Source organism: Drosophila erecta, unplaced genomic scaffold (assembly GCF_003286155.1).
Source record: "Drosophila erecta strain 14021-0224.00,06,07 unplaced genomic scaffold, DereRS2 tig00000092-arrow-pilon, whole genome shotgun sequence".
NCBI classification, from domain to species: Eukaryota; Metazoa; Arthropoda; class Insecta; order Diptera; family Drosophilidae; genus Drosophila; species Drosophila erecta.
Genome location: NW_020825207.1, coordinates 16,124,885 through 16,152,609, shown reverse-complemented (window position 1 = coordinate 16,152,609; position 27,725 = coordinate 16,124,885). Strand labels below are relative to the sequence as shown.

Sequence of the window (27,725 nt, the reverse complement as noted above, 5' to 3'; positions counted from 1 at the left end):
GTGGTAAAATATATTTATTTAGTTCGTATGTTCTTGGGGAACTCTTCTGTAAGCGACGCCTCTTGAGCCTCAACCAGACCCTAACAAATATAGTTTAATCGAATAAATATGCAATCCCTAGAAACTCAGCTGACACAACAAGGCTGTGCCGCGAATAATCCAATGCGAGACTGGTGTATTCGGATTGCAGAGCAGCAACATGGCCACCACAAAGTTGGTACTGTGACCAGTGGTGGACAACACTCCTCGGCGTTCGGCAGTCTTGTACATGGGACACAGATAGTTATGACGCTCGGGTAGATCAACGCGCTTGAGTGGTTTTAGCCAAATCAATGGCATCGTATCAAACAGTTCCCGTGGCCGTGACTCGGCTAGATACTTTCCAGTGCGATCCCAACGTGCGCCTTCTAGGAAAATGCCATATACGAAGACACCGTCCTCGGGTCCCGACATTCCCTGCCTCTGGGACTCTTCCACCGAAAGAACTTCATAGTCAAAGGCCAAAAGATCTATGGATATGACATACTTTCGCGCGTAGTTCTGCTGGGCACCCGTTAAAAAGGCCTGAGTGAAAAAGAATCCAGAGAGCCAAAAGGTGGAAGGAGCTCCATGATCATACCAGTGCTGAAAAAAGTTAAAAACTTGCTCTTTATGGTTCTATCGTTGCATACTCTCCATATCACTCACCTGCAGAAACTCAAGGCGACGCAGAAAATCGTTCACATAACTGCCCAGTGGCTTCAGACTTGGGTATGACTTTCCAGCCCACATTGCAGGTATTTTGGCTATCAGGACGGACTTGTAGACGGCCTCAACAGCGGCAGACATTACCACCAAACCTGTTGGTGAAAAGGAAGTATTTCAAAGATATACTGGTTTCATAATTATTCGTGTTAAATCATTTAGACATACAATCATAGTAATACTTGTCAGAGAAGCATATGCCTAATATGAATGAGTTAACTTAGTAGCCCACTGAAATTGTAGCCCCAAATTAATTAAATATGAAACCCAATTGCTGACACAATACTCATCAAAACCCACATTAAAAAATACTAATACAAAACACAAAAACCAAAAAAAAGCACAATGCCCACTTACAATACGCGCCTGGAAAAGCAGGTTAAGTTTAGGGTTCTTCAGGACAGATCACCCACATCTCTAAAATCACCGAGGCACAAAGAGGATGATATCAAACGGAAAAAGGGCACTTTCAAGTCTGATGGCCTAACATCTTGTCTGATCACCAGCTCGTCCGATCTGCGTATCGGAGGAGGTATACAATGTTAAAAATAGGTATTTCTGGACTTTCAATAATTTGGTGGTCAATTTTCTAGGTGCCAATGACCCAGCGCAGCGCAATGCTGGAAAACTGCCTCGCACCGACAGCGAGTGTCAGTTCAAAGCCCCGGGATACCGATTTCTTACCGAACAAGATACAACTGTGAACAACCATGAGGTGAAGATGAGCCCCAGGGTAGTCATGAAAAAGGATTTAAGGCACAAATGTGATTTCTTTGCCAAGGCCGAGGACAGGCGACCGTTTAAGCATAAGATTACACAGACACTTTACAGGTGCACTCTAAGATACATTTTTAAGAGCCTTGTTAGTATAATTGCATGTTATTTTTAGGGAATCCTCTGCGCAGACAATGAGTTATTTGCCGGAGATTTTAGAAGAAGACGGTGTGAAAACCTTGGAGCTGTTTTCCCTGCCGTCTATATTCCCAGTAGCAAACCGACCAGGACTCCATGATGTCGAGGTTCTGGAACGCGCCAGAAAGCGATGGGCCTTCAGTGATGCCCTAAGGATCCACTTCAAAAGACTGCTTCAAGATGCCAGGAAAGTGGCCATAAAAACCGAGTTCAAGGAGATATTGGAAGCCTTTGAGTGGGAGCAGTGGATACAGCGCGAGGAGGACATTCAAGAGTGCCAGATGATGCGTCTCCAGATCGTGATCAAAATGTTTGACAAGCGGGAAAAGGAGATGCACGCCGCCTCAAAGTCACGAATTGCGAAAGCCTGCGAGCGAATCGAGCAGCGACGCCAGGCGGGTTTGCGAAAGAACGAGATCGAGTTCCAGCGGGGAATGCGCCGACTGGAATTCCAAGTTAAGAAGAATCCGCGAAGGTGGGAGAAGCAGAGTCCCATGTACTCGTTGGGATCTCCGTGCTCCGAGTTCTACGCACCGCTTTCCAGATACGGCGTTGATCCGGCGCGCCGCAACTTTGTGTCGAAAACATCACAAAATGCCTTCGACATGAGAATCGACAATTTGGAGAAGCGGGTCCACATTACCGACCTCAAATGTCCGTTTAGAAAGCTCAGGGATTGGTCAAAGCCCAAGAAGTATGACCAGGAGTACGAGCGCAACTTCTGCAAGGAGGACAATCTGCAAAAGCTCTTCGAATCCCTGAAAGGCCTTAGAACACAGGCCAATGCGGAGAGAGAAGAACCAAAATGTCTCATAAAGCGAAGAAAGCCCGAGTTAGGCAGAGCAGCATCCCAAATAACCCTGGCCTATCTAACTGACCTCTACGATAAAGGGCGCGATTCCGAAAATGTCGGTGCAGTTTCACCCCATTCCAAGCCGGAGGGGAGCCACATGTCAGAGAGCAAGCACTTGAGGAACGACAGGAAGCGCGAGGAAATGGAGCACATGCTGAACATATATGAGGGCACCTACGTGGGTTGGGTGATGCAGTTCCTCTCGGAGGAGATGACCCGCCTCTCGGAGCTGCGGAGGCTGCACTTTTTCTCGATTATGGCCCAAAAGGAGCGCTGGAGACGCGAGGCCGCTGAGGCCGGACTGCGGCAGAAGGAGAACGAAATGAGACTGTTGTACGAGGAGCTGTTCCAGCATAGCAATGCGGTCCACAATGAGATCTCCAATAAGTATTTCGCCAACATTCTGAGTGCTGATATGCACAATATGGCCGAGGACCTGGCTGGCGAGACGGTGAGTGAGCTGGCCAAGCAGATCGATAAGGATATATTGCGATGGCTGGAGAGCTTCAAGTTGATACAGAACCCCCTCACCTATGTCCCGCTACGAGTAATGTTGAACGACATGGTTTCGCCCAATATGAACAGGATTCTGCAGCTCTACGAGAATTCCCTGATCGCGCAGTACGTAGTGGAGGATGTGCTTTTCCCAAAGGTGTGGAAGGAACTAGATCCCTTTGACATAGCAGGTACTTTAACGAGTGACCTCATAGATCGCCTAATCGACAACGATTTGTATCTCATGTCCACGGACAGCGAAAGTGAAACCCCGCAAAAGGATTCCTGGTGCGAAGCTTATGCCATTATTAGAAAGGCCATCCGACGGGCAGTTCCTGGCGATCGTTGGCTTCAAGTAAATGAGCGTATTGTAATCGAAAACTATAACGATCTATTTGACGACGTGTTCGCAAGCATATTTGACAAGATGGAGAATCCTCCGTCCGTCAAGCCCTCCGATTTAATCGAACTCTGCCAGACTGTCTCTCATAATTTCATCCATTGCATGGACAACATCCGCGAGAAGGAGATCTTCGATACCAACAATGACATCTCACTGCCGGGATCGGAATTTGAAAGGAAACAGATGTTGAACTTATTAAAAAAACACAAAGCTGACCATATCACAAGAAATTTAGAAAACTTTGATAAGCCCCTACCGGGTGACCCGACATCTGGCAGCGATATATTTATAAGATCCCAAGTAATCAATCCCATGCCGATCCTGACAACCACTCCAAGTGACTTGTTCAGCCTCAGAAGCACTCTCGATGTTTCGCATGCCTCAAATTTCAGCTCATTTGTAGGCAGGGGCTACAGAGTAGTGCTGCCCAGTGAGGAAGAAAGAAATCCCACTATTGATGTGGCAAAACTTCCAATTGCAGAGGATAATGCAGACAAATTTGAATTGGAACTGGGGCTTTCCGGAAATACAGGGACTAGTATGGTGTCGCCAAAAGCATCATATCATCAAGTACAGTCGGCAACGGAATTAGGATCGCGGATTTCAGCAGCATCTACATCCCACGACGAGCGACCGGAAGAAGACAACTTAAAACCACTGGATTCGTCAACCATCCCATCTCCTGGGGATGCCGATACTAAAGACTCCACTCCAGTTGAACTAAAACCCGTTAACGAATCGGCTTCTCAGAATTTGATACCCATTTCCGTGGGCTCTAGTGCCATAACATCCCGCGAGACAATCACAAACGATTTAGACCGAGATACGGACACGGACAAGGAAACGCGCTCGGCAGTCGATTTTAATCTTGAGCCCCAACCCGGACCGGATTCCGATGCCGGACCGGATTCCGATGCCGGTCCGGATTCCGATGCCGGAACGGAACTCGAACTTCCGCAGTCTTCGGAGGAACAGGATTCCTTCATCCCACCCGTACGTTCCTCGGCGGTCAAAAATTTATTTCTCATTAAATCGGACAGAGCATCGCGTTCTTCTAAGGTGACTAAAAGCAGAAAAATAAACGACCAATATGAAGTTGAGGAAAGGTATATAGGCTCCTTAGGCTCCCATAAACCCCTTGACGCAGCTCCCCCCATTCAAACAAACGAAGACCCTGCCCCTATAGATGACAAAACCGTGAAGAACACAATTAACCAGAATCTGGTACCAGAATCTGAATAAAAACTAAACTTGTGTTTTGAACAGAGAATCCTAAAGTGAACCGTCTGTCAGTTGCAAAATAAATGAATAATTCGGTTTATTGCTGTGTAATTATAAGATGATTTTTTCTGAAATTGATTGGTAGGAAAAAAGGTTGAAAATGAAAAGAGAGAACGCCAAAGTCGAGTTGCTCGGCTATTAGATACCCATTACCTAGCTAGTGAACGTGCGAACGAGAAATTTCAAGATTTCTTAGCATATCGATAGAAACTGGCAAGAAAAATAACAACATAAAACAAAAAATTAAAAAAAAAATTTACAAGTGTTGGCGCTACAGTTTTGAGCCGTTTTTGGGCGTTAGAGTGGGCGTAACAACCATCTCAAAGAAATTTGCACATGCATAATTTCAACACTAGCTTTTATAGTTCCCGAGATAGACGGACATGACCATATCGAATTTAAGTTTAAGTCGGCGCAAATGTCTTCCTTGCTGCGTTGCAAACTTCTGGCCGAATGTAATATACCCTCTGCAAGGGTGTAATAAATACAGTAAATTACTCACCCTTAATACCCTTTCGCAGCGTGATAAGGCTGGTTCGGATTGTGTTCAGTAGGACATTGAAGCGCACCATTTCCTGGACGAGCACCGTGTTCATGCTTTGGTGATAGAGAGTGGGATATTTTAGCAGGGCCGCATCTCGGTCGAATAGCTTTGGCAACTTCTCCAGGATATCGGTGGCCACATTTGTGACAACCTCTTCGGGAGTTAGTGCCTTGGAGCCACCACTGTCATCCGAGGTGGCACTAGTATCCTTCAGGGGCATTTGGTAGAGGGCAAGGAAGGGAGGACAGGTGGGGTAAGTGGGTAGGGAAAGGTTTTCTGGAAAGCGTTTACTAAGCGTTTCTGTATAGACCCTTTGCTGTTTCTCCAATTTCTAAAGCGCGGCGTGTTAAACAAGAGGACATTAAAGTAGCTGTCTGAAATGTTAAAGCATTTAGGAGTAGCCGGCACTTACGCGTCGATCATAGAGGTCCTGTGTAGAGTGTTGCAACAAAACCGTACCAATTATTATGTGTATTCGTTTAGGACAACTCTAAAGTGACTTACCCAACGTTCCTTTTATAGCGAAGCAGGCAAATACGAAGCAATAATATTTAACAATCAGAATAGCAATTACAGAATCTACTCAAGCTAAAATTCTTTTCTACACCACCAAAATTTTACTCACCTGCGTGAGCAGAGTGTGCGATAGTAACATGTCCGTCTCCTTTTGGTCCTTCATGATATCCGCGTTGGCATGGAAACCAAATATGGCAGGAGACGAGATCTGTGGCAGGTCTCTCGTGAAGTTCAGATACAAATCGACCTCCTTGAACACCGGCACATAGTACAGACCCGATTCATCCAGATAGTACGGCTTCTCTAAATCAATAACCGCGGGACAATAATACTTATCTAGAATGGTTTTCAGAGTGCGACGATCCCAGTCATCCGTAACCCGTCCTCCGTAATTGCACTCGCCCGTCAGATATCGCAATGCATCATAGTTAACAGTCTCGTATTGGTTGAGGAACATCCTCAGCTGCATCAGGGATATCCGGAGGTCGGTCTCGTTGAACTCGTATGGTATGTTCCAGCCGATCGGGCCAAAGTATCTCCTTTCCTGAATAACCGCATGGAAGAAGCACAGCGAGTATATCAGCTGCTTGAAGATCCTTGGCTGCGTGCAGGACTCGTACCACTCCGGATCGCTGATGGGATCACTTATCATCGAGCGCAGAATGTTGGATCGCAAGCCCTTTGGCGGTTCATTGGTCATCTTAATGCCATTCTGCAGGACCACAACCGGAAAATGGTCCGCCGGATAGGAGGTGAGCCACAGCCTGAAGTCCGGATGCGTTGCATCTGGCAGAAGGTTCTCACAGATCTTCTCCAGCAAGGGCATGAAGCTAGCTGCCAGATGGCAATTTTGCAGCACCACCCAATTACCCATTTTGACGCCTTCGTCTATCATCTTCATGGCAATGGGGCCCTGACCCTGACCCAAGGACAGCGAGAACAATCGATTCGTGCCGAAACCCTGATCCTCGGCAAACTTAAGTAGTGTGGCCGTCGGATCTGAGCCGGGGGTCAGGATGAATATCAAGGGCACACAGCAGTGGGAGTCAGCAAACGAAGCCATCAAATCGAACTGGGGCGGATCCACAAATCGTTCACCCAGTTCTCCGTGTACAAAATTCAGCACAGCCGGAACCAGTTTGTCTGGCCGAAAAACGCGAAGTAGCAAAAGTTTCTGAAATATGCTCACTCGCTTTTCCCAGGACTTCGGTATGTCCTTATTGTCCTGCGGCGTCTTCGAATCAAAGAAAGGCTTCCATTGAGCCGAATTGTCATTGAAGTCCTCGCGTAAGCCCTTGAAATTGGGCAAACTGGTCAGGCGACAGAGCTCATCCCAATTCTGGACGCCCAGCCAGGTGGTTGGATTCTTAAACGGATTCTCCAATCCAACGCCTCCAGTCAGCAGAAACATCCATTCGGCATTGTCAATCCGATTGTCGTGCTTCATCATGTTGATGTTCAATATGAGCGAAAACAGCAGCTTATCCTGTTCAAAGTTGAAAACAGTTCATTACACTCGAAAATTAGTTACAGTATTACAAGAATGGGCGTTGACTACATTTTGAAAATGTTATCTAGCTAACAATAATGCAATTTCAAGCAAGTGCAAAGTACTAAAAGATTTCTCTGACTGTGCAATTGAGAAAGGGACAAGAGGCGATGTAATGTGATTGGGGTCTTTCAGGGTCAGGGCTTAGAGGCTCACTTTCACATTAAATGGGTTACACGGAAAGGTTGGCCGCCAAAATCAAAGCATTTCCAAGCCAAGCTGCGATAGCAATTCGCTTGGTTTCATTTTGTGCGCAAGAAAATTAACAACTGGGGATCAAAGGTTACCTGACGGAAGGGTCGCCACAGGAGGCGAAGGCAAAGGCTAAGGGAGGGGCAAAGGCCATGGCATAATTGACTGAAAACAGCATAAAGCTAGCCAGAACTTGTTTGGATTACTATTTCCTTTTAGCCCCGGCTTCCTTTGGCTAGGTACATCCTTTGATTGCACCAGCAATGTAATAACATTATTCAGGCAGCTGCACAGTGGCTTTAAACGAATCGAAAAGGAGAGCACACTCGTGTACATGAAGCAAAATCTTATTTAAAACTGGTGCTATCACTGCACACAATTCATTCTCAATGTAAATTTGATAATGTTGATAATTCAAATATTTTTCCTTACGGATCTTGTGTAGGCTATCCACAGTTTCCACTCAGTTTTCAGTTACGACAACTGCTTAAACTGCATTGTTCGCTGAAGTGGCATCACAGTAGTGCTTAAATATTATTTAAAAGCAGTCAAGTCAAGTCAAGCTGAGCAGGATGCTCAGCCACAAAGCAAATGAAACGCAAAGGACCACGCTTCAAATGTCACATTATCAGATTATGCGCAATTACGAGACTAACGAGGCTAGAGGTCCAGGATACTGGACAGAGGACGAATAATCGGACCGGCGTTTGACGATAATTGCGTTAATCCAATGGGCACTCACACGCTCGAAGAGACTGCGACAAATGTTGACATAGAGGCTGTAGGTGAAGTGATTTCGCAGATCCAACAGACGCGCCGCTATGTCGTCCACCTTCTCCGTATTATCGATGGATGACATGTACAGGTTGACGAACCACACCAGGCTGTACTGGTACATGGGATCGATGTTGGCCAGTTCCACTGTAAATAAATGGTTTTAATACCAGACAGTTAGCTAGTCAAACAAAATAAATTAAAAATATCCCACCTATAGTAAAGAACAATATAGTTGAGTGCTCGGCTATAGGCACGTAACTCAATCGCGCGATATCGATCTGCTTTTCGGTGGCCTCTGTGATGACCTGCTTCTCACTAATATCATTCGCCAAAGCCTTGGCTGAGCTCAGAATCTGAACGGCTGTCTCGTCCTCTAGAATATTCTCAGCCGATGAGAGAACTTCCAGAATCTGGTCTTCAGTCTCCTTCAGCATCCGTTTGTTTTCAGCGCCCTGGACTATAAGGTTGTTCTTCTCCGCCTCCAGATCAGGTCGTTCCCTGGCCACCGTTATACCCAACAATTGATCCTGGAGTCCCTGAGTGGTGATCATAAAGTTCAGCAGGGTAACCTTGACGGCCACCTCGGGCAGATAGTGTGGATTTCTCAGCTTAGTTGTCATATAGAATCTGTAAGAAAGTGATTTAATCGGTATAAACTTCCATTTCCATCAGTTAAGGAGAGTACTCACTTAAAATTATGATTATACTCAATTACAGAGTCGCCCAGTTTTATGCAGAGGGCACCGCCCTGTTTAAAAAGCGTCTTTTGGAGCACCGACTCCAGGACGGGATCCAGTTCCTCGCCAATGTTCTCCAGGAGCACGGGCAGACCGAATTGGATGGCATTCTCCATGACACGGGTGTAATCCGCTTGATTGAGTCGAATCACGCAGAGCTTGTTGTTCTTCTCATAGTTCTTGATCCATTTGTTGGCCTGTCCTTGTGGGTCAATCATCAGGGGCCAACGTCGAGCATTTCTGAAAACCATTTCAATAAGTTTGCCTATCAATTGCACTTCAAACAACTAAAATCAAACAATTTGTCAACATGCAGCTGCCACCGCAACAAGCCCATCAGCTAGTTGAAGTTGGAATATTAAAAAAGAAAGTACCACAGAAATACACATTCAATATTTACGTCAATAGTTCATTAGCGTGAATAATGCTATAGAAATATGTATTTTCTGCTCGCTTTGTGGGTTTCAAACGGGAGCAAAACCTCTGGCTTCAATCATGCCAATACATCATGCAATGGTTAAGCCACAAACAGGACTATATCACAAAGGACTTTGGGCAGAGTCCCTGCGAAAGGGGGTCGCTCTTTTTCCACTTATCAGATACTGATTATTTAAAATAAACTAATCTGCTGAATAATCCTTAAGCCATCATGTTGAACTAAGGAATTCACATAGGAGTTATGCAAAGTTCGTAAATTTCCCGGACTGAGCCCCTGATTCATAAATATACATTTATGTATACTTCGATTGCGGCTGCTGGATGTGCCGGGTACTCCATATACATACGTACTTGTATATATTTAACTGATGCGATAACTCACAGCCAGAGTGGAAAAACGGAAAACATGGAAGTGGAAATCGGGACACAAGGAAAAATAGAGAAAGCGAGAAAAACAGCTAAATGTTGCAGCAGGAGCAGCCAACACATGACAAATTCACACCGAATACAAATTGCTCGTGCGAATGAATGAACATTTTTGTAAATTGAAAACTTGATGAATGAAAAATATTTGATGGAAAAACAAAAGACCAATATGCCTTCGCCGACGTCGTCGCCACAGTCGGCACATGTATCCAAAAATCCAAGAGCAAAAATAAAAGTGCCAACAATTTTTTCAACATTTTTTCAACAGTCCAGCCGAAAGCCGTGTGCGATGTGCCAGCCAGGACACGGAATACAATAGAAACGCCATGGAGGCTGGGAACTCGGTGTTAGTCGGTCCATGTGAATACCCGGTTAAAGTTCAAAGCGCATCCCCCAACAGGGAGGAATAAAGAGCTGCGATTGGAACAGATACAAGTTTTGTCACAAAATAAAAGCGTACTTTTTCCGGCAAATAGTTGGAATGCTGTTAAAAATGCAACACAACTTGCATTGTAAGCTGGTTGAGAATCTGCTAAATGGAGTTTGGGGATTTCAATAGGGAGTTGGTGACAAAATGAAAAGCGCAAATCTTTTAGCGCTCCACTATTTCCATCGCTAGTATTGTCTTATATTCAATCGTGTTCAAGTAGAAACCACTTTATATAGAGCTTACTTGATTACTTTTACATATCTTGAAGATTCCATTCATCTTATTTGCAACTGTTTAATGTAAAACATGCCCGCCCAAACTCCTTGCCACTACTTAAAATGCAGGCCCCCAAAAGGGCACAAAATGAACGTATACAAATTGTTTTGCCTTTTTCAAATTAACATTATTTAATCAAAGGCACGGCCCTCGCATTTCACAGTATCCTAAAAACCCGCTGGCACACCTGATACCCAATACACAGCCATCGCATTTTACGAGGCTGGAGACCAGCGAGAATGGTGCGGAGGTCACCATATGTGCTACGTGTCACCCAAAATATTAGGCAAATGAATGTTAATAGTAAGGACAACAGCATTCCAGCCAGCAGGGTGGCTCTCCGGATATTTGCCCAGTGCAAATACAAATTCGTCTATATAGACAGACGGATAGACAAAGACCCAGAAACTAGAGAGCCAATCCCCAAGGATGTGCAATCGTCGGAAGCCATCGCATCGCAGCTACCCCTCTGGCTGTATAGAAATTAAACCTAATCCGCTCTGGGCGCACATTAATCAATTGCTTATACAGGGCCATTCTGGATGCTGGATGCTGGAAGCTGGAGTTACCCTCCTGCCCGCATTCGCCTCTTGCTTGCAGGAGACCCGGGGACCCTCAGGTATTTTCGGGCATGCTCCAAATTACTTTGAACACTTTCGTGGATAGCGGCCAGGAATTTCCTTTATTAAATCGACTTGGAGTGGCATGTGGCCCGTTCCCTGACCTCCGAGAAACCCACCAGATGCGTAATACACGCATCAAACATGAACATTTGGCCCGACAGCCTCCCCTCCCGTTTCACATGGTGAGAAAAGGAGAAACACTTTTGAAAACTAAATATTGGTGATAAAAATGGCAGTCAAATTACATTTAAAATAAAATTTCCAAACTGTTGTATTGGCCAACGTAGAAATTTTACCCTCTTAAATATGTTTGAGATGAAGAAAATGATAATTTTTAAGCAGAATTGCAATGTTTTTGCCCCAATAATTGTGCTAATTCTTCAAATATAATTGAATGAATTTAAAATAAAGACGCATTTGTTATTTAAATGCGTCATTTTTGGCAGTGCATCACATCTCGGTTTATTGTGCCCTTTGTACCTTTGGCTGGCACAGCAGCCACCACCGAGATGGCGTGTCCTGGCAACGAGTCCTTTTAGCCACATGCGGGTACACTGCTTAATGCGCGCATGCATCCCTCCCCCTTTCCGCCTAAACACCTACCCCCAGCTACTGTTTTCATTCCCATTCCCATTCCCATTCCGACTCCCGAATCCCGAATCCCCCACTCCCGACGCCGTTCCAGCTCGCGGTCCTGTGCAGCATCCGGTGCCGTTCCCACACCCTCCACCCGCGTCAGCACGAGGCGTATCTTTAATTTTCCTAATACGCGTGAATTCTAACGTTTCATGTTTTGTAATTAGAAAACGAAGAAACAGAGAAGCCGTGGACTCACAAACTCGCAACTTCCGTGCCGCTGACGGGCGAGGCAGGACTATAATTACCGTGTCAGGTTGTTTAATTGATGCGATAGCTGGCTTAGCGATCACCACGGGGGATTTTCCAAGGGAACCACTACCAGCTGTTGCCATGGCTTGTGGTTAATGTGGCACTGGGATACAAATTGAAGTACAGATTTTCAAATATACATTCTATAAGCTCGCACTGGAAGCTACTCCTTATGATTGATGAATCCATATTTAAAGCCTTAAATGTAAATTATAAAAATGCTAGTACTCACTTCATCATGATGGCACTCTCGACGGAGAACGCATCCGTCGGCAGACCGCAAATGTTCCAGAATCGGATTTCGACAGGTTCGCCCAGCACGACCGCCAACTGGAAATCGGGTGTGCAGGTTACACCGAAATTAAGGCACTTGGTCACCCACTTGCGAATCTGATCCAGCCGGAAGTCGATGGTGAAGGGGCCCAGATAGGAGACCACGCCAGATGAGATGAGTACGTCGCCGGTTACACTTTTAAAGCTGGCCTGCAGCATTTTGGCCGTCTCAGACCATCGGGTTCTCTCGCCACCCAGGCCAGAAATAAGCTCCTGTGCTCGCTGCAGCTTTTTGGTGCAAGCCTCGTGCTCCGCCAGCAAAATGCTGCAAGGAGTGTGGCAATAACCCAACGGGCTTACACATAAGTAAATCTGTTTTAGACTCACCCATATTGCCGCAGCTGCTCGTCCAGAATCTTCTGGATGGCGGCCAGATTGGCCTCCACTTTGGCCAACATGGCCAGCTTTTCGTTGAGCGTCTTCATGGCCGCATTATAGGTGGCCTCGGCCTCGGCCAAAGCCAGTTTCTTGGGCGCCACAATCTTGGCCACAACATCGTACTTGGTCAGCGCAATAACCCAACGGCACAGACCTTCGCAAGCCGTGGACGCGCTCTTAATCTTGTCGGGATCAAAGGCCTCATTGCTGAGTATGCGTTGCGCCAACTTCTTCATCACCTCGACCGGAATATTATCCTTGTCGAAATTGAGCAGGCTGTCCAGGAACTTCATGTCGCTGAGGACACGCTTCGAGGGACCCCAGTAATCCTCCACGGTGCCCAAGCCACTCGGATTCGGCACCTTGTCGGGCTTCACGTCCTTCAGGATGCAAACCGCCTCCATGACGATCCTCACACCAATTGGTGGACTCTTCATGGTCTTGACCACCGCTATATCCGCTGTGGTTAGAGTATTTAGGGCGGCCAAGGCGGATTCCAAAATGGGCAGCGCCTCTCCCAGCTTGGCGTCGCACTCGTCCTTGATCTCTTGGGCTACTGCCGCCTGTTCCTTGGCCGCGCTCTCATCGAGCTTCACAATTTCCCGCTGCTCCTCCGCCAGTTTGCTGTCGGCTGTCACCTTGGCCACCTGTTCAGCCACGATCTCCGAGGCTTCCTTCAATTTGGGCTCCAGGGCGATCAGTTGCTCCTGCATCACGGCGACTTGCTGGGCAGCTATGTCTAGCTGGGAAATGCCGGTCAGGTAGCGATTCCGATTATTTGTAATGTTGCTGAGGCAAATATGAATTTCATGAGTAATTTATCGGCATGAACGAATGTATGAATATGAATATGATAATGACACATTTACACTCACTTTCTCTTTTGGCTGAGCAGTGACTTAAAGGTCTGGATCAACTCCAGATACGAAGTGGGGGTTACGTAATTGTAGCGATGCAGCCTTGAGAAAAACTTAGCGGAAAGCTCTTGGGTTGAGGTGTGGAACTCCATGCACATGTCAATGGCTGTGCGACGCTCTAGGGCGGTGAGATCCTCGCTGGCCAGGAAGCGTGTGGAGACGGCCAAAAGTGCATCCTCCGGCCAGGACTGGAACCAATCGATCGTACAGCAGTTGACGATCGAGGGGAACTTCCGGATGCGGTTCCGCAACGCATCTCCGATGGGGGACATGGCCAACACAATATGAAGCTGATCCTTACAAGTCTGTGGTGCAAATCAGATACATGTATTAGCAGCGACAATTAGAACTTATTAGTGCGTTAGTCTTTATGAGGAATGAAAATGAACAGCTACTCAATATTATGTTAGTTTTCGCATCAGCAACAACAGAGATCGTAATGGAAGAACTATTTAACTTTGGAGCTTGAATCTTTTTTGAAAAAGATGAAATAGGCAAAGGAATGGAATTTGTGGATAAGCTATGAAGATTTTGCTAGAAGACCCCACCGTGACAAAAAAGTTAAACAGGGCCACGGGACTGCCATCCGTCTGTACGGCCTTATCTCTCTGCTTGTCGATTTGGGCCATCTTCTCCTGCACCTCGATCTTCTCCTCATTGGAGAAGAGATTGGGCACCTCGCCGGAGTTCAGTAAATTGCTAATGTCCTCCAGGAAGGATTCGTCTTTGATCTGAAAGAGTCTAGAGGAGTTAGCGAGACCAAGGAAGCCCAGGACACAGTCGGATTTGCCAATTGCGGTACCCCACCTGAACGTCCGTAAAGAGGAAAACGCCGTGCATCTCGGATGCCCCAATTTTGCGTAGGATCGCCTTGATGTCCTCGTGGTACTCGTACGGCCCATACAATCGCGTGATTTCCACCTGGAACAGCTCATAGTCGCATATATGCGAAGCCAATCGAGTCAAGCTCTGGCGCCCGGAGCCTCCAACTCCGATAAGTAGAGCATGACTCCTCGGCTGCTTTATGATGCGGCATATGCGCGACAAATGCTCGATGGCGAAACGGAAAAGCACCAGATTCATGGGCTTCTTCGACATGTTGTTGTACTCCACCAGATATGCCTCCACCACGCGGCGCAACTCCTCCAGGTCCTGCACCTCCACATAGTTCTTGGTGTCCGCCTTGGGATTGGTAAAGTCACAGTAGATCAACTGACGGAAATCGGACTCCTGCAGCTGCTTGTCCTTCTCCACAAGACGACTGAAGAGGCGAGAGGGGTCCGTATTGAAGGCTGACTTCACTGTGCTGCAGATATTCTCAAACAGCCAGGTGCGATCGGCATCTTCAACCAATCGATCCCCATACACCCTCAACACCTCGTGCACCCACAGTCGCCTCATGGAGTTGACGTCTTCCGTTGCCTCGGGAACGGACAGCAGGACACCCTGTATCACCCTCGAAAAGTCGCGCAGATTGAAGAGATAGTGGGATTTGGCCGGCGTGGGGAGCAGATTCAGTTTGGCGTCATTGTATATGGTCAGGGTGGCGCCTACGATCTCGTCAATACAAGGATCGAACTCCTTGGAAAAGCCCCTGGGTTGGTTGAGTTGGGGAAAGTGGATTATCAAGCATATTTTAAGACAAGAACTTCGGACACCGAAGCTTGCAATTTCTTTTAAGATCATAAAGTTATCGTCAAAAAAACTTACCTCGTGTCCAGATGCCACAGCACAATCTTACCGAATATGGTATTCAATATATCGTTGTTGAAATCATCAATGGATATCACGTTGAAGAAGCGTTGGAAACGAGGTGTCACCGTGTTGCCCGTCGATGGAGGTCCCATAGCCACGATCATCTGCAGGTCGATTAGCTTCATGGGCACGATGTTCTTGCGGTCGTACCACATCATGTGATCGAGCATCATTCGCAAGAGTTCAATTGGTGGCTGGGCGCCGTAGTTCTCCTTCAGCGGCATCGAGACATCGTCCACGAAGATTACAAAGCGGCTGTTGAGAGGTGGACCAAAGACGCCTTTGCGACGCTTGTCCAGCTTAGACATAATGATGTCCTGGGTCTGATTGGCGGATGTCTGGGCGGAGAAGCTGATCAGCAGGGGCTTGTAAATGGATAGGTCCATCTTCTTGAGCATATAATCGATCACATAGACACTTTTGCCAGTTCCGGTGGGACCCACCAACATGATGGGCTTTCCATGACGATTTAGCAAATCTAAAACAGCTCCGATGCGTACGCTTTCGTTGGTTTGGATGATAATCTGATTGACAGGTATATCTCGAGGAATCGGTGGAGCGGAGTTAACGTCATCCTGCCAGGGTTTCCATTTGCCTTTTCCCTCTTTTATATACCTATAGTCGAACACTGATCCTTGTTTGGGTATAGGGAATATAAACGGCTTGGCCAGGGTCTCCACGTAAAGATCCTCGGTCACTCCATAGGTGTCGTATAGGCTTTGTGGGAATGTCTTCTCCATGAGTGCCCTAAATATTATATTAAACTTCTCCCTGCTGTCCGCATCCAATGAACCGCCCAGTGACCAAATGCAAGAGAAAAGGAATATTCCCTCGGTTTGGGCCCGAAAATCAAGGTCGGAAACATTAGCCACATACTTCTCGTCCCGAAAGTCATCTATAAAGCACTCAAAGAAGTTCATCAAGCTGACCATCAGATTAGCATCCGAGGTTGGTGCAATTTCCTTTAGACTTTTGCGCAGAATATACAGGAGTATAGGACAAAACCGGGAGATTAGCATCGATATCAGTTGCTTGCTGACCGTGTGGAAAGCCGGGGGAAGAGTGTTCTTCCAAGAGGCCACCAAGGGCTCCCAACCCAACGAACTGGGCTCCAGATAGATCATTCCACAGCGAGACACCGTAGCTGGTGAGGCCACCTCCAAGTCCATGGGTTCAAACACCAAGTTTGTGGTATTGGATAGCTGGATAATCTCTCCGGACATCAGACACAATTTCTTATTGTCATCTAGCACGGTATTCATGTTTTCGATCCAAATCGCGTCCACGGGTCCATCGAAAATTAGCCACTTCCGATCTGGGGAATCTGACACGGCAAAGATGCGATAGTTTACCGCCAGGATTCCGTCACTCCACTCGTGGGAAACTGCATCGAATTGGCCGTAGAGCTGGCCCATTGTAATGGCCTTTGGATTTATCACCGTGAAAATAGCTTTGTTTTCAGAACCATCCTTGTGACAGAAATAAAATGTTAAATAACTCCCAAAGTCAATAGCAAGTACTAACGAACCGTTTTCTCCATGCACTCTAAGGCATCAGCTAGGACGCGATATGTGGTTGTCTTGCCCCCGAATGGATAGCCCACCAACATAAGACCATGGCGCACCACTATCATCTCATACAACTGAAAGGATACGACAATTTATGGTTACTTTCGAATATCGAAACCAGTTGAGTAACACTGTGACTCAATAAGTTTACATTACGCACCTGTTGCACCTTCTCCAGCACAAATGGAGTGCACTGCTTATTTTGCTTATCACAAGCCAGCTGTGTGCATTTATTAAATAGCACGTAGTCCGCTTCCGGTAAAACTGTTCCAGGAAACAGATCAGAGGTGATGCCCTGGAACAGTGGAATGTCCTGGTTGAGGAACTTGGGCAAATTCACATCCTTGATGGAGCGCAACACCAGAATATTCTCGTTCTCATCCCGATAGCGAAGTTTCAGGGCGCCGGCTGCTTTCAGCACCGACTTTACAGCTCTCATGCCATAATCATAGTGACACTGTGTGCTCAACTGCTCCGAGCACAGGCGATAGGTGGCCACAATCTTGACGGACAGTGGCTTGGCGGTCAGGAAGCCATAGGAGTACAGCTCAATCTCCGAGATCAGGGCATAATCCGGCACCATCATCGCCACCGAACGGAAGAGAGCCTGGAGTGCCAGAATATTTCGGTTATAGAAAAGTGATGAGTTGAATTTTGAAGACCTACCTTGAGGTTATCAGGCAACTCAGAACGTCCGGCGTAGCCAGGATTCATGGTGATGAACACAGCACAAGTAGGATCCAGTGTCAGTGTGGTGCCCTCGAAGATCAACGTGGGACTGCCCGAGTTGATGCCACGCTGAATGGTCAAAATCTGCTGCGCCACCACCGAAAGCACCTCCAGATCGATTCGGTTGAACTCGTCGAAGCAGGACCACGCGCCGCAAGAAGCCAGTCCCTTAAAGAACTTACCCAAAGCGAGGTAATCCAATCCATCCGAACAATTGAACACCACACACTGCTTGGCAACAGCCTTGGCCAGATCCTTTGTCGTCTCGGTTTTGCCAGTGCCGGCAGGACCTTCAGGAGCACCACCCAAATGCAGATTCAAGGCAGCGAACAGGGTGCGGTAGCAACGATCTGTGAGTGGAGTAACCACCAGCCGCGTGGTGTTTCCCAGATATTCATAGCCATACGGCAAGGAGCAGTTTATCATCCTCGTATCTAGATTATTATCCTCCCAATAGTAGCGCAGCTGGCATAGCCACTGGAAGTCTTGCAGGTCTTCTACTTGATTAGCCACAATTTCGGCCAGGACATCACGTGCATGGACATCCAACACCACCAGGGCACCCAAAGTGATACGATTCTGGGTATTAAGGTCACCACGCACCAAATCCACAATCTTGTTGATCTGCAAGACGCATTTCTGCAGATACTTGGCAAGATTCTCCTTGGGCTCCTCGCTCTCGAAGCACTCGGTGATTTCCAGAGTCCAGTATGTAAGCGAGATGGACTGGACGCACTGGCCCGGCCAGGTTAGCACCCAAACATGCCGCAACATCTTCAAGTAGCTGTAGAAGGCCTCTGCAACCTTGTGGTGAACACTCTTCTTCATATCGATCTCCAGCTCCAGCAGCCACTTCTCCACCTGGCCGCGTGCCTTGGAGGTCGAGATCACATCCACCAAAGTGACTTCCTCGCGCTCGGAGGATCGCATCGCAGTCACGTCCAGCTCCTCGGTGAAGTTCAGCGTGGCGATGCCTTCGAAACATTTCTTCAAGTGTATCTGGACACGAGTCGGATCCTTTGTCTCCGATAGGATCTCCAGAAGCTCGTCGTTGGACAGGAAGAAGAATCTCGGGAAATAGAGGCGTTTCTTCTCCAGGTAGGCGTTCAGACCCTTCTGGATGACCTCCAGCAGACTGTACGCCTTCTTCAGCTTGTCATTCATCTTGTCGATTTGCACCACCACCATGACTTTGGGATCCTGCGCCACTTGCTTCATTAGTTCTTTCCATATCTGCCACAAACGGATGTAATTATTATTTAAATATAACAAACCAAGTCGAAACCAATTTTAAGTACTCACTACTCCTTAAAACCAAAGCTAAGGGGAGTGAGTTGTGGCGAACTCACCTTATCCACGGCACTGAACCGCCGGCCCTCCTCAGGCATCTGCTGCTGAATGTCAGGACTGCTGAAGATGGGCTCCAGGTACATCCAGGTGGCCTGCACACGCAGCCACTCGTCCAGGATCTCCTGGAGCAGCATGAGCTTGGCCTCCCACTTGCTGCAAAAGGACAACAATGATTAGCGACGTGTGACTTGTCTGCCGCTGACATTGACGGCCCAACAAAGAGGTGAAGAAAAAAACGCAATAACACGAATTCCTATTACTCTATGAGCTACAATAAAGAATGGGAATAGGAAAATGATTTAAAGTGAATGTTTTCTCTACCAGTTCTGAAAACGCATTGGGCATAAGTATATAAACTTTCCTGGAACACGTCAAAGCCTAACATTTTGTATGATGACCGTCTAAATCGATTCACTCACATAATGTCCGCCTCGAACGGCTTGATGTAGGGTGAGCTCTTCATCGTCTGCGTCTTGATGATTTGATCGTCCAGCAGTATTTGGATGTCATCCACGGCAGCCAGCTTGAATGTGCCGGAATCCCTGCGGGAGGCATTTCAATTATAGGCCATATCCCCCGAAACAGAAAGCAGAATACTCACCTGTACGGGGAAATGGAGAACTCCACACCTTCCCACTCGTTGACCATCTTGGCCATTGCCCTCTCCAGATTGTTCTCCTTGGTGGCGCTCTCGGAGATAGCCTCGAATTTGGGCACATACTCGTCCAGCTGGTACTCGATAATCTTCTCCAGCGTCAGTTCAGGCGACACCTTAATGGGGAACCCAATAATCTCGGACACCAGCTCCCAATGACGGGCCTTCATTCCCGGATTGCCCAGCGTATTGATGATAGGCATGTGCTCGCGGAAGGCTTCGATTTGGGCCTTGACGTCCTGAATTAGCTGCATCGTAATGGGATGATCGCCCATCTGTTTGTCAAGCTTCTGGATGATGCGATAAAAGTTGGACACATCGCCATCGATCTCATCGGGGTCGAAGGAGCCCACTTGCGAATGCATCCACAGGTCCCACTTGTCCATGAAGTCCTGCCCTGCATCGAAGAGTGTTTTATACGGCTTCAGCTGGTCATGGGCCTTCTTTCTCATGGGATATTGGGACAGATCCCAGCCGTAGGACGTCTCCTCTTCGTTAATTTGATCAATTGTTTCCATGGCCTGTACTAATCTCTGATCCAGCACCCCGGCCCGCTTCTTGTACCTAGAAAGCTGCTTAATGTCGCCCCACGTGTCGTAGGCTTGCACCTGTTCGTAGTAATTTTGGAGCTCGCGTCGGAACAGCTCGATGCGTTTCTTGAGCAGCTCCTGGTACTCGATCACCTTTTCGGCAATGATCGCACGATGCTGCTCGAAAATGGACGGCAGCTTTAGGTACCACTGAAAGGAGTTACTGTTGTTCTTGATCTCCAAAGGGGAATACAAAGTGTGATCCATCAGCCACAGAATTTCGCTCATATTCACTTTTAGTCTGGCCTCCATCTCGGGCACTAAATTCTCTTCGGCATGGACCACATAGGCCTTCAGTTGCATCAATTCCGCCGTGTCCTTGGGCACAGTTAGAGCCTTCTTGGCAATAGCATCGTACTCTTTGCCCAATCGACTGATCCTCGCCTGCTGGTCGGTCACCATCCTAGCCAGCAAGTCCAACTGCAACTGCCTGCACAAGCTTTCCAGGTGCGTGATGAACTTATCCCTGTGAAACTCGTAGAAGCCCATCCGGATGACAGCCCACACCTCCTTGGCAATGCGATCCTCCTTCTCCTTGTACTCGTACACCATCTCCGCATACTGCTCGAAGGTGGCATCACTTTCCATGAAGTTCCCCACCCGCTCTGCATCGCTGCCATTGATTAAATCAATGAAGGGATCAAAGTCCTGCAGTCGCAGCTCTGGACCGATGCGCTGCTCCTCTAACATGGCGCATATCCGGTTCTTCGTCTCCTGAACAATGCTGTCCGGAACTGTGGGTGTGAGGAAGATCTTCTTCGACACGATCAGATCGGTATACAGCTTGCTCTCGATGCGGGGCAGCATTTGTATACTCAGCATGATCGAGTCTATGACGCGGAGCAGCTCACTCTGGACTTTTGAGAAGCTGGGATTGAATTGGATCGTGTCTTCGTCGGCCAGCATCACGGCAATCTCGAACCCGGGATTCGAGTGCTAGACAAGGTATATGTTATATGATTTTACGATTGCATTCACTGTTCACAATTCTCACCCCATAGTCGCATATAAAGTCGGCGTACTCCTTCAGACTCCTGATGCATATGTCCTCCAGTTGCTGAGTCATCAAAGCGGCCACGCAGTTAAAGAATCGCTTGACCAGAGTAAAACGCCGAATGTCCGGCAACTGTCCTCGTTTGCTGGCCTTCAGCAAGGAGGAGTGGATCTCACCATACCAGCTCTCCTCCAGCAAAGTCTTTCCATTGTCGATATGGGAACCACACAGATACTGGTGAAGAGCAAGAAAATAAAAAGTCAAATGAATTACTGGATAATCCCAATAAAATCTTACCACAAATGTGAATAATGAGAAGGGGCTCTCGACTTTGGCCAACTCCTTGCTGTCGATGAGGGACTTATCCTTATATTTCATGCTCCACAGCTCCAAGATGCTGGCCACACTTCGATGTATGCAAAAGAGCGTCTTCATCAGAACGTTGCGGTTCTCGTCGTAGCTGCGGGATAAATTGGATGGCATGGGAATGGAGATGAGGCGATGGCGACCACAGTTAGTAACGTCTTTTTATGCAAATTATCTCGAGAGCGAGGGAAACTTTTCACTCCAGCTATTCCGTCACAGCCCATTAAACAGTGCAGGGAACCGCAACCGCCCAGCCACAGGAGCACCCACGGGAGCACCCAGCGGGCAACCACCCAACCACCCAGCCACCGACCGAATCACAAAAGGCATCCAGAGGCCCTCCTTAATGATGCCAAATGCTCGAAGGCAATAAATTAGCAAACCTCACGCGGACCTGTACGTCGATGGTCCTTCGACCCACTTCGGAACCAAAAAAACTAGGTTGAAGTCGCACAGGAGACGTAATGGAGAAGCAGCAATGAAATACGCCTGCACTCCTTCTGTTCCCTAAGCAAGAACATTTTTAAATGTTTCAAAGGCCGCAAAAGGAAGGTATTCTGCATACTATAAGATGATAACTTCGGCGATACATTGAAGATCAATCCTGAGCGCTAATACGGCCTTTGTGCAACTTTCAAGCAAACAGATAACCCAAGTTGTTGGCAGTCTGCACAAGAGACAGAAAGCCATCGCCGATAAGCGTACAAGGCGAGATGATGGGCCCCAAAATCGCATCCCCTTGGTGCCCCAAACAAGTAGGATTCATATTTAAGAATATTCAGCTTGCAATTTATGTCGAGCCGAGTACCCATGGAGGAGCCCATGCTCCTGCAGCTGCTGGAAATGCTGTTGCTCATCAAATGTCAAACCAATACACAGGAGGACTTAACTTTGTGGAGCTTCCATTTCCACGTCCCACATCCCACACAGCCCTTTCCACTTTTCCATTTCCGTGGCATTGTAGTTGAAAAAGTGCGGTTAAAAAGTTTTTGGCACGCCGCAAAGCGATTTCTCGCGTTTTCCCCCAATCGCAAGAAGCTTTTAATAATGTCGCACGACTTTCGCTATTTTCCTTATTTTCTTAACGCCTTTCCCACCGCTTTTTTTCCTCCCTTTGCCCGGCAACTTTGTCAGTTATTTTCATAAGATTTCGCGCGCGCTCGACTCAAAGGACAATTCATTTCGTGAAATTCGTGAATTTCGCATCGGGTTTTTAATCCGCAATAAAGCCAGGGCATCCCTGAGTACAGAACTCCATATGGGAAAGGGGGCGTGATCCCGGCCCGCGTGTAATTTTTGTCTGGTTGGGTGTAATTGCATGTCAATTGCACGCTTTTTGTGCCAAATGCGAAGGGAAGTTACACACAACGCACAGCACACAACACACAACACACTCGCACTCAATTATGGCAACTTTTTCTTTTAGCCATTTTTTTGCCCGCCTGCCTGCCTCCTCTGTGCAATGTGCACAATTTACTTGCCACTTGCTGCGGGTGTAATTTATTTTAATTAAAAAATTTGAATTTCCCACTCGCTGGCAAACTCTAACTTTAATTTCGCCCTTCGCTTGCATTGGAACAACGCATGCATTTCAATATCAACTAGGGAACTCTGGTTTTGCCTCTCAAAATCAATTTAGCTTAAGGAAAGTTGCGGATTCAGCTGCTCTGCAGGATCTTTTTCATTGAAAAAGCATTTATTTTGTGAGCTCGGGAGAAAAAGTTCTCGGCATTTTTCGAATGCAAATCCAGGAAGCTGTCATTTTGGGTCGAATATAATAGCACCAAAGGGCGACTCACCGATATCGCCAAAAGTTCGTCATGGATTGCACCTCCCTGCGCTCGGCGGTGTCGAACTTGCCACCCACTCCCTCCTTGGTCAGCCGATCGAGGACCGTGTGCCGCAGGACGAAGTCCACGACGGCCTTCTTCATGGCGAACACGTAGTCCGCCCGGACTTCGGCTATGTTTTCGTTGAGGGCCGTCTGCCATTTGTAGAGCAGCGGCGGTACAAGATCAGTTATCCTGCAGTTAGAAGTCAGATAAGTCAGATGGACTGGGAGGACTGGTTCAATGGGACGCACCTCTTGAGGATCTTCTTGCTCAACGGCGATACGTGAATGGTGTCGATGCCGTGCTTGATGTAGTAGTAGTAGCGCAGAATCTCGCGCTCCTCCTGGTCGGGAAAGGGCACGGCGCACTGGGCGGCCAGCTCGGGATCCTGGTCGTCGTCCATGTGGAGGATGAGCTCCACCAGCTTCCGGCGGAAGTGCTCCCGCTCCAGGCGCATGGTCATGTAGTTGGCTTTGGCCACGCCGTTCTCCCGCTTCTTCTGCCGCCTCTTCTGCTCCTTCCTCGCGCAGAGTATGTTGTCCGGCAGGTCGGATTTCATCTTTCCGTCCAGCAGGGAGCTGGCGCACTCCGGCATATTCAGTTCGTACCACAGGCGTCGCGACTTGTACTCCGGATTGGCCTTCGACTGCAGGATGCTCTGCAGCACATCCGGCTTGGGTCGGGTGTACAGCATCTTGGACTTCTCGCATAGGCGGCGGCCGCCGCATATGGACGTGAAGCTGGGGATGCTGAACTCCCGATTCGGATTCTGTCGGCCCTGCATGTTGGAGCCTGAAATCGGTTGAAAGTTCGAATCGAAATGTGAGTGGAGAAAACGAATTATTTTTGAAACATAATACGATTGTATGCTGTACCTCTTTTGCCCAATAAAAATCAAATCACTATTACTGTAAATATTATTAAAAGCTAAAAGCTGTAAGAAATTAGAATTAAAAAACCATTTATTTAACTACGAAAAATCCGGTTTAAGTTTTAAATATTTGGTTTCAAGCCGTTTTGAATCGGTTGTAACCGGTAGGGGTTGTGGTATCCACTAAACTCAACGCGCCTATCGATAGCACGCGAACAGCTGTTCAGCACACACGCGCCTTGCCGGCTCTTTTGCCATCCCTAACACCCGAATTGTGCAACACGGAAAATTGTCAAAATTACCAGTTTCCAAATTATTTGCTCGTTTCAAGCGCACACATAACACACGGAAAGTAACCCAACGACACTTACCACAAGGTTTGGCTTAATTGGCGCCGCAACGCGATTAATTCACCTGACGCGATCCGAGCATACGAAGCAGTTGAAATCAAATGCAAGTCACACACAGGATTATCAGTTGTTTGGAATGAATTGATTTTCCGGGCAACTACATAGCGACAGGTCGGAAAACGGAAAAACAAACAAGCCGGCGAGTTGCCCTTGGCAGCAGGCAAAGAGCAACAATTCAATCCACCACACACAACTAACGCTAGCAACCCAAATCGGTTTGGCTACCCAACCAGTAAATTTCGGCTGGAGAAATGCTGCTACAAAAGATTTTCACCCGGGCGCTACACTCCACGCGGCATCTTTACGCCGCATCTGGCGGATCCGGAGGCCTGGAGAAGAGTGCCCTGGCGGCCTTGAGGAAGAAGACCGGATACACCTTCGCCAATTGCAAGAAGGCCCTGGAGAAGCACAACAACGACGTCGGCTTGGTGGGTAGTTGGCTAATGATTCTACTGTAAACGGTGCGACGAGCCTTCCATTCCAGGGAGCACGAAAACGCTTACAAACTCCTCCCTGGTCATGGCACCCCCACTAATCACCTTTCCTTGCAGGCTGAAAAGTGGCTGCATGAGCAGGCCCAGACGCTCGGCTGGTCCAAGGCCACCAAGGTCGCAGATCGAGCCACTGCCCAGGGTCTGATTGGGGTCCTCATCCGCGGCAACCGGGGCGCCATGGTGGAGCTGAACTGCGAGACGGATTTCGTGGCCAGGAACGATACCTTCAAGCGGTTCGTAGACCACGTCGCCTGCATGTGTCTGCACTACACGGACTTGACGGACTTTGATGGAGATCTGTGGAAGGTGAGAGTGGATCTGCGGATACTACTATAATTGAGTTATAGTTCCATTAGCAACCATTGCTAAGAAAACGAAGTGGCTAACGAACGAATGTGTCTGTCCATTCCAGCTTGGCTTCGATGCGGACGCCCTCAAAAACTTGCGCACGGAGGAGGGGCGCACACTGGGCGACCACCTGGCCCTGCTGATCGGCGCCATCGGGGAGAATGCCACCATCCGACGGGCCTTGTGCTTTAAGGCCAACAACGACCTGAGACTAGTGGGCTACGCTCATCCGGCACCCACCAATGTGGGCACCACGGAGGGCATCACTCAGGTGGGCAAATACGGCGCGATCGTAGCCTACCGATCCACGCACAAGCTGCTGGACTTTGAGTTCCACAAGAGCATCTGCCAGCAGATCATTGGCATGAAGCCGATGAAGATCGGGGAGTATGACAAGGACAAGCCGGCGGAGAACAAGGACGACGAGACGTGCCTGATTCACCAGGAGTATCTGCTCGATGCGGACAAGACGGTGGGCGAAGCTTTGCAGGAGCACAACTGCGAGATCGTTGACTACCATCGCTTCGAGTGTGGCGAGCAGACGGAACGCAGCCTGGAGGCGATCATTCGCTCCCAGCACCAGAGCAGCAATTAACTAGCCATTAAGCAGAGTCTAGATCACTAAATTGTTATTAGCGCCAGCTGAAGATTGTTAAAACCGAAATTGTGGACAAAGTTCTGCTTAAAATTTGCATGTGAAACAAGTAAAACAACCACGACGATCAGATCAGATCCGCCTCCGTTATTTGAATACTCCATGAGTCATGGCAAAAAATTGGGGTGACCAAGGGGAAGGCGCCTGCGCAGAACGGGAAGCACGCTTGAGCGGCTTCCGGCGGCTGAAGCAGTGGGAGCAGCGGAACCAGCGGGAAGAACGGGCGAATGGACAACGCCAGCAGAATGGACTGTTTACAAACGTGTTTTGTTCCGCAGCTCGTAATTACCCACTTGGTCATGCGATAGCCCAAAAGAAAGAGCAAAAGGGAAAGATCTTAGTGGGGGCAAAGGCAAAACGAGCACCAAAACAACAAGCTTAATGACTTAACCGAGCCACTCGCTTGGGGCTCAGGTTATGGAAATATGAGTAAGTTTGGTCAGGGAAGGAAATCAATTGTCGGGAAGAAGTAAGTGTTTTGCAGAAATACTTTCCAGCCCTAAAAAGTTTACAGCACTGAGCCGGCATGAAATACTGGCTATTCCTGTCAAAACCCTGCTGTCATTTAAATATGGCCAATCATCAACCTTCAATCGTCGTGAGAGATTACATTGCCGACATGGATTACCTGGATATTGAGTCCTTCCGCTCCAAGTATAGCGACATAACCGTCACGGCCGTGCCATCCCGCTCCAAAGCGGACGATAAGCCAGCAGTGGCCACCGACCAGGAGACGAAAGCCAAGCAGCATGCGCCGTGCGTGGAGATAACGAGAGTGAATGGAGGTGCCGCGTCAGGTAGTGGCTCCACCGCCAATCCAGCGATGATGCAGCGCAACAGGCAGCAGCCAAACAGCGTCGCACTTGCCTACGCCAACGAGTACAAGGAGGTGATGGCCAAGCTGGAGTACACCAAGTGCATGCAGGCTCAGCTGCAAATGATGTCCGCTGCGAAGGGAGGGGGCAGTTCAGGTGCCTCTGGCCTCGACTGCGATCTGTATGGCACATCTACAAGTAAGGAAATGGAGAAAATGTATTCTAGTTTCGGTTCCATCTAAATGCATAAATATACTATAAGTAACTATGTAACTATAAGTCCTATCCTCAAGATCCCACCCTTTACAGATCGCGATGAGAACGCCAACATAGTGGACAAGTACTCCGATCTGCTCAATGTCCTGGGGGAAATGCGCTCCAATTTGCCGGCCACGATGGCGGGCTTAAGGGCTCCCAAGGAGCGCCTGCAGCGCGACATAGCCCAAGCCAGGCTAAAAGTGCGCCAGTGCCTCCTGCTCCTGCAGCAAGGAGAGGAGGAGAGTGATGATACCGACTTCCAGGGCGCCCCCACCAAAGAGTGACGTCATGACCACCATGTACATCTGCGCATTGTTGACGAC

General features: G+C 48.0%; 4 protein-coding genes across 4 annotated transcripts; 3 read left to right on the top strand and 1 right to left on the bottom strand.

Annotated features, from left to right (window-relative positions):
- Window positions 1-4: 4 nt before the first annotated feature.
- Window positions 5-27,028, bottom strand: LOC6549247 (dynein heavy chain 7, axonemal). The gene is made up of 24 exons (XM_001974396.3): window positions 26,958-27,028; window positions 23,803-24,343; window positions 23,519-23,743; window positions 21,651-21,813; window positions 21,354-21,587; window positions 19,716-21,295; window positions 19,534-19,656; window positions 19,114-19,267; window positions 17,702-18,997; window positions 17,196-17,642; window positions 16,996-17,109; window positions 15,423-16,936; window positions 14,520-15,306; window positions 14,261-14,443; window positions 13,671-14,017; window positions 12,745-13,584; window positions 12,317-12,682; window positions 8,956-9,243; window positions 8,478-8,893; window positions 8,232-8,410; window positions 5,858-7,234; window positions 5,191-5,440; window positions 688-839; window positions 5-624 (listed from the first exon to the last, which is right to left on the bottom strand). The coding sequence occupies exons 2-24, from the start codon at window positions 24,333-24,335 to the stop codon at window positions 118-120; spliced, it is 12,075 nt and encodes a 4,024-aa protein (XP_001974432.2). The 5' UTR covers window positions 24,336-24,343; window positions 26,958-27,028; the 3' UTR covers window positions 5-117.
- LOC6549248 lies at window positions 832-4,693 on the top strand. The gene is made up of 3 exons (XM_001974397.3): window positions 832-1,276; window positions 1,338-1,575; window positions 1,634-4,693. The coding sequence occupies exons 1-3, from the start codon at window positions 1,090-1,092 to the stop codon at window positions 4,647-4,649; spliced, it is 3,441 nt and encodes a 1,146-aa protein (XP_001974433.1). The 5' UTR covers window positions 832-1,089; the 3' UTR covers window positions 4,650-4,693.
- LOC6549249 (elongation factor Ts, mitochondrial) lies at window positions 24,634-26,406 on the top strand. Its single transcript, XM_001974398.3, has 3 exons — window positions 24,634-25,260; window positions 25,384-25,632; window positions 25,739-26,406. The coding sequence occupies exons 1-3, from the start codon at window positions 25,084-25,086 to the stop codon at window positions 26,267-26,269; spliced, it is 957 nt and encodes a 318-aa protein (XP_001974434.1). The 5' UTR covers window positions 24,634-25,083; the 3' UTR covers window positions 26,270-26,406.
- On the top strand, window positions 26,899-27,725 carry LOC6549250. Its single transcript, XM_001974399.3, has 2 exons — window positions 26,899-27,342; window positions 27,454-27,725. Exons 1-2 carry the CDS (start codon window positions 26,901-26,903, stop codon window positions 27,684-27,686), a joined length of 675 nt encoding a protein of 224 aa, XP_001974435.2. The 5' UTR covers window positions 26,899-26,900; the 3' UTR covers window positions 27,687-27,725.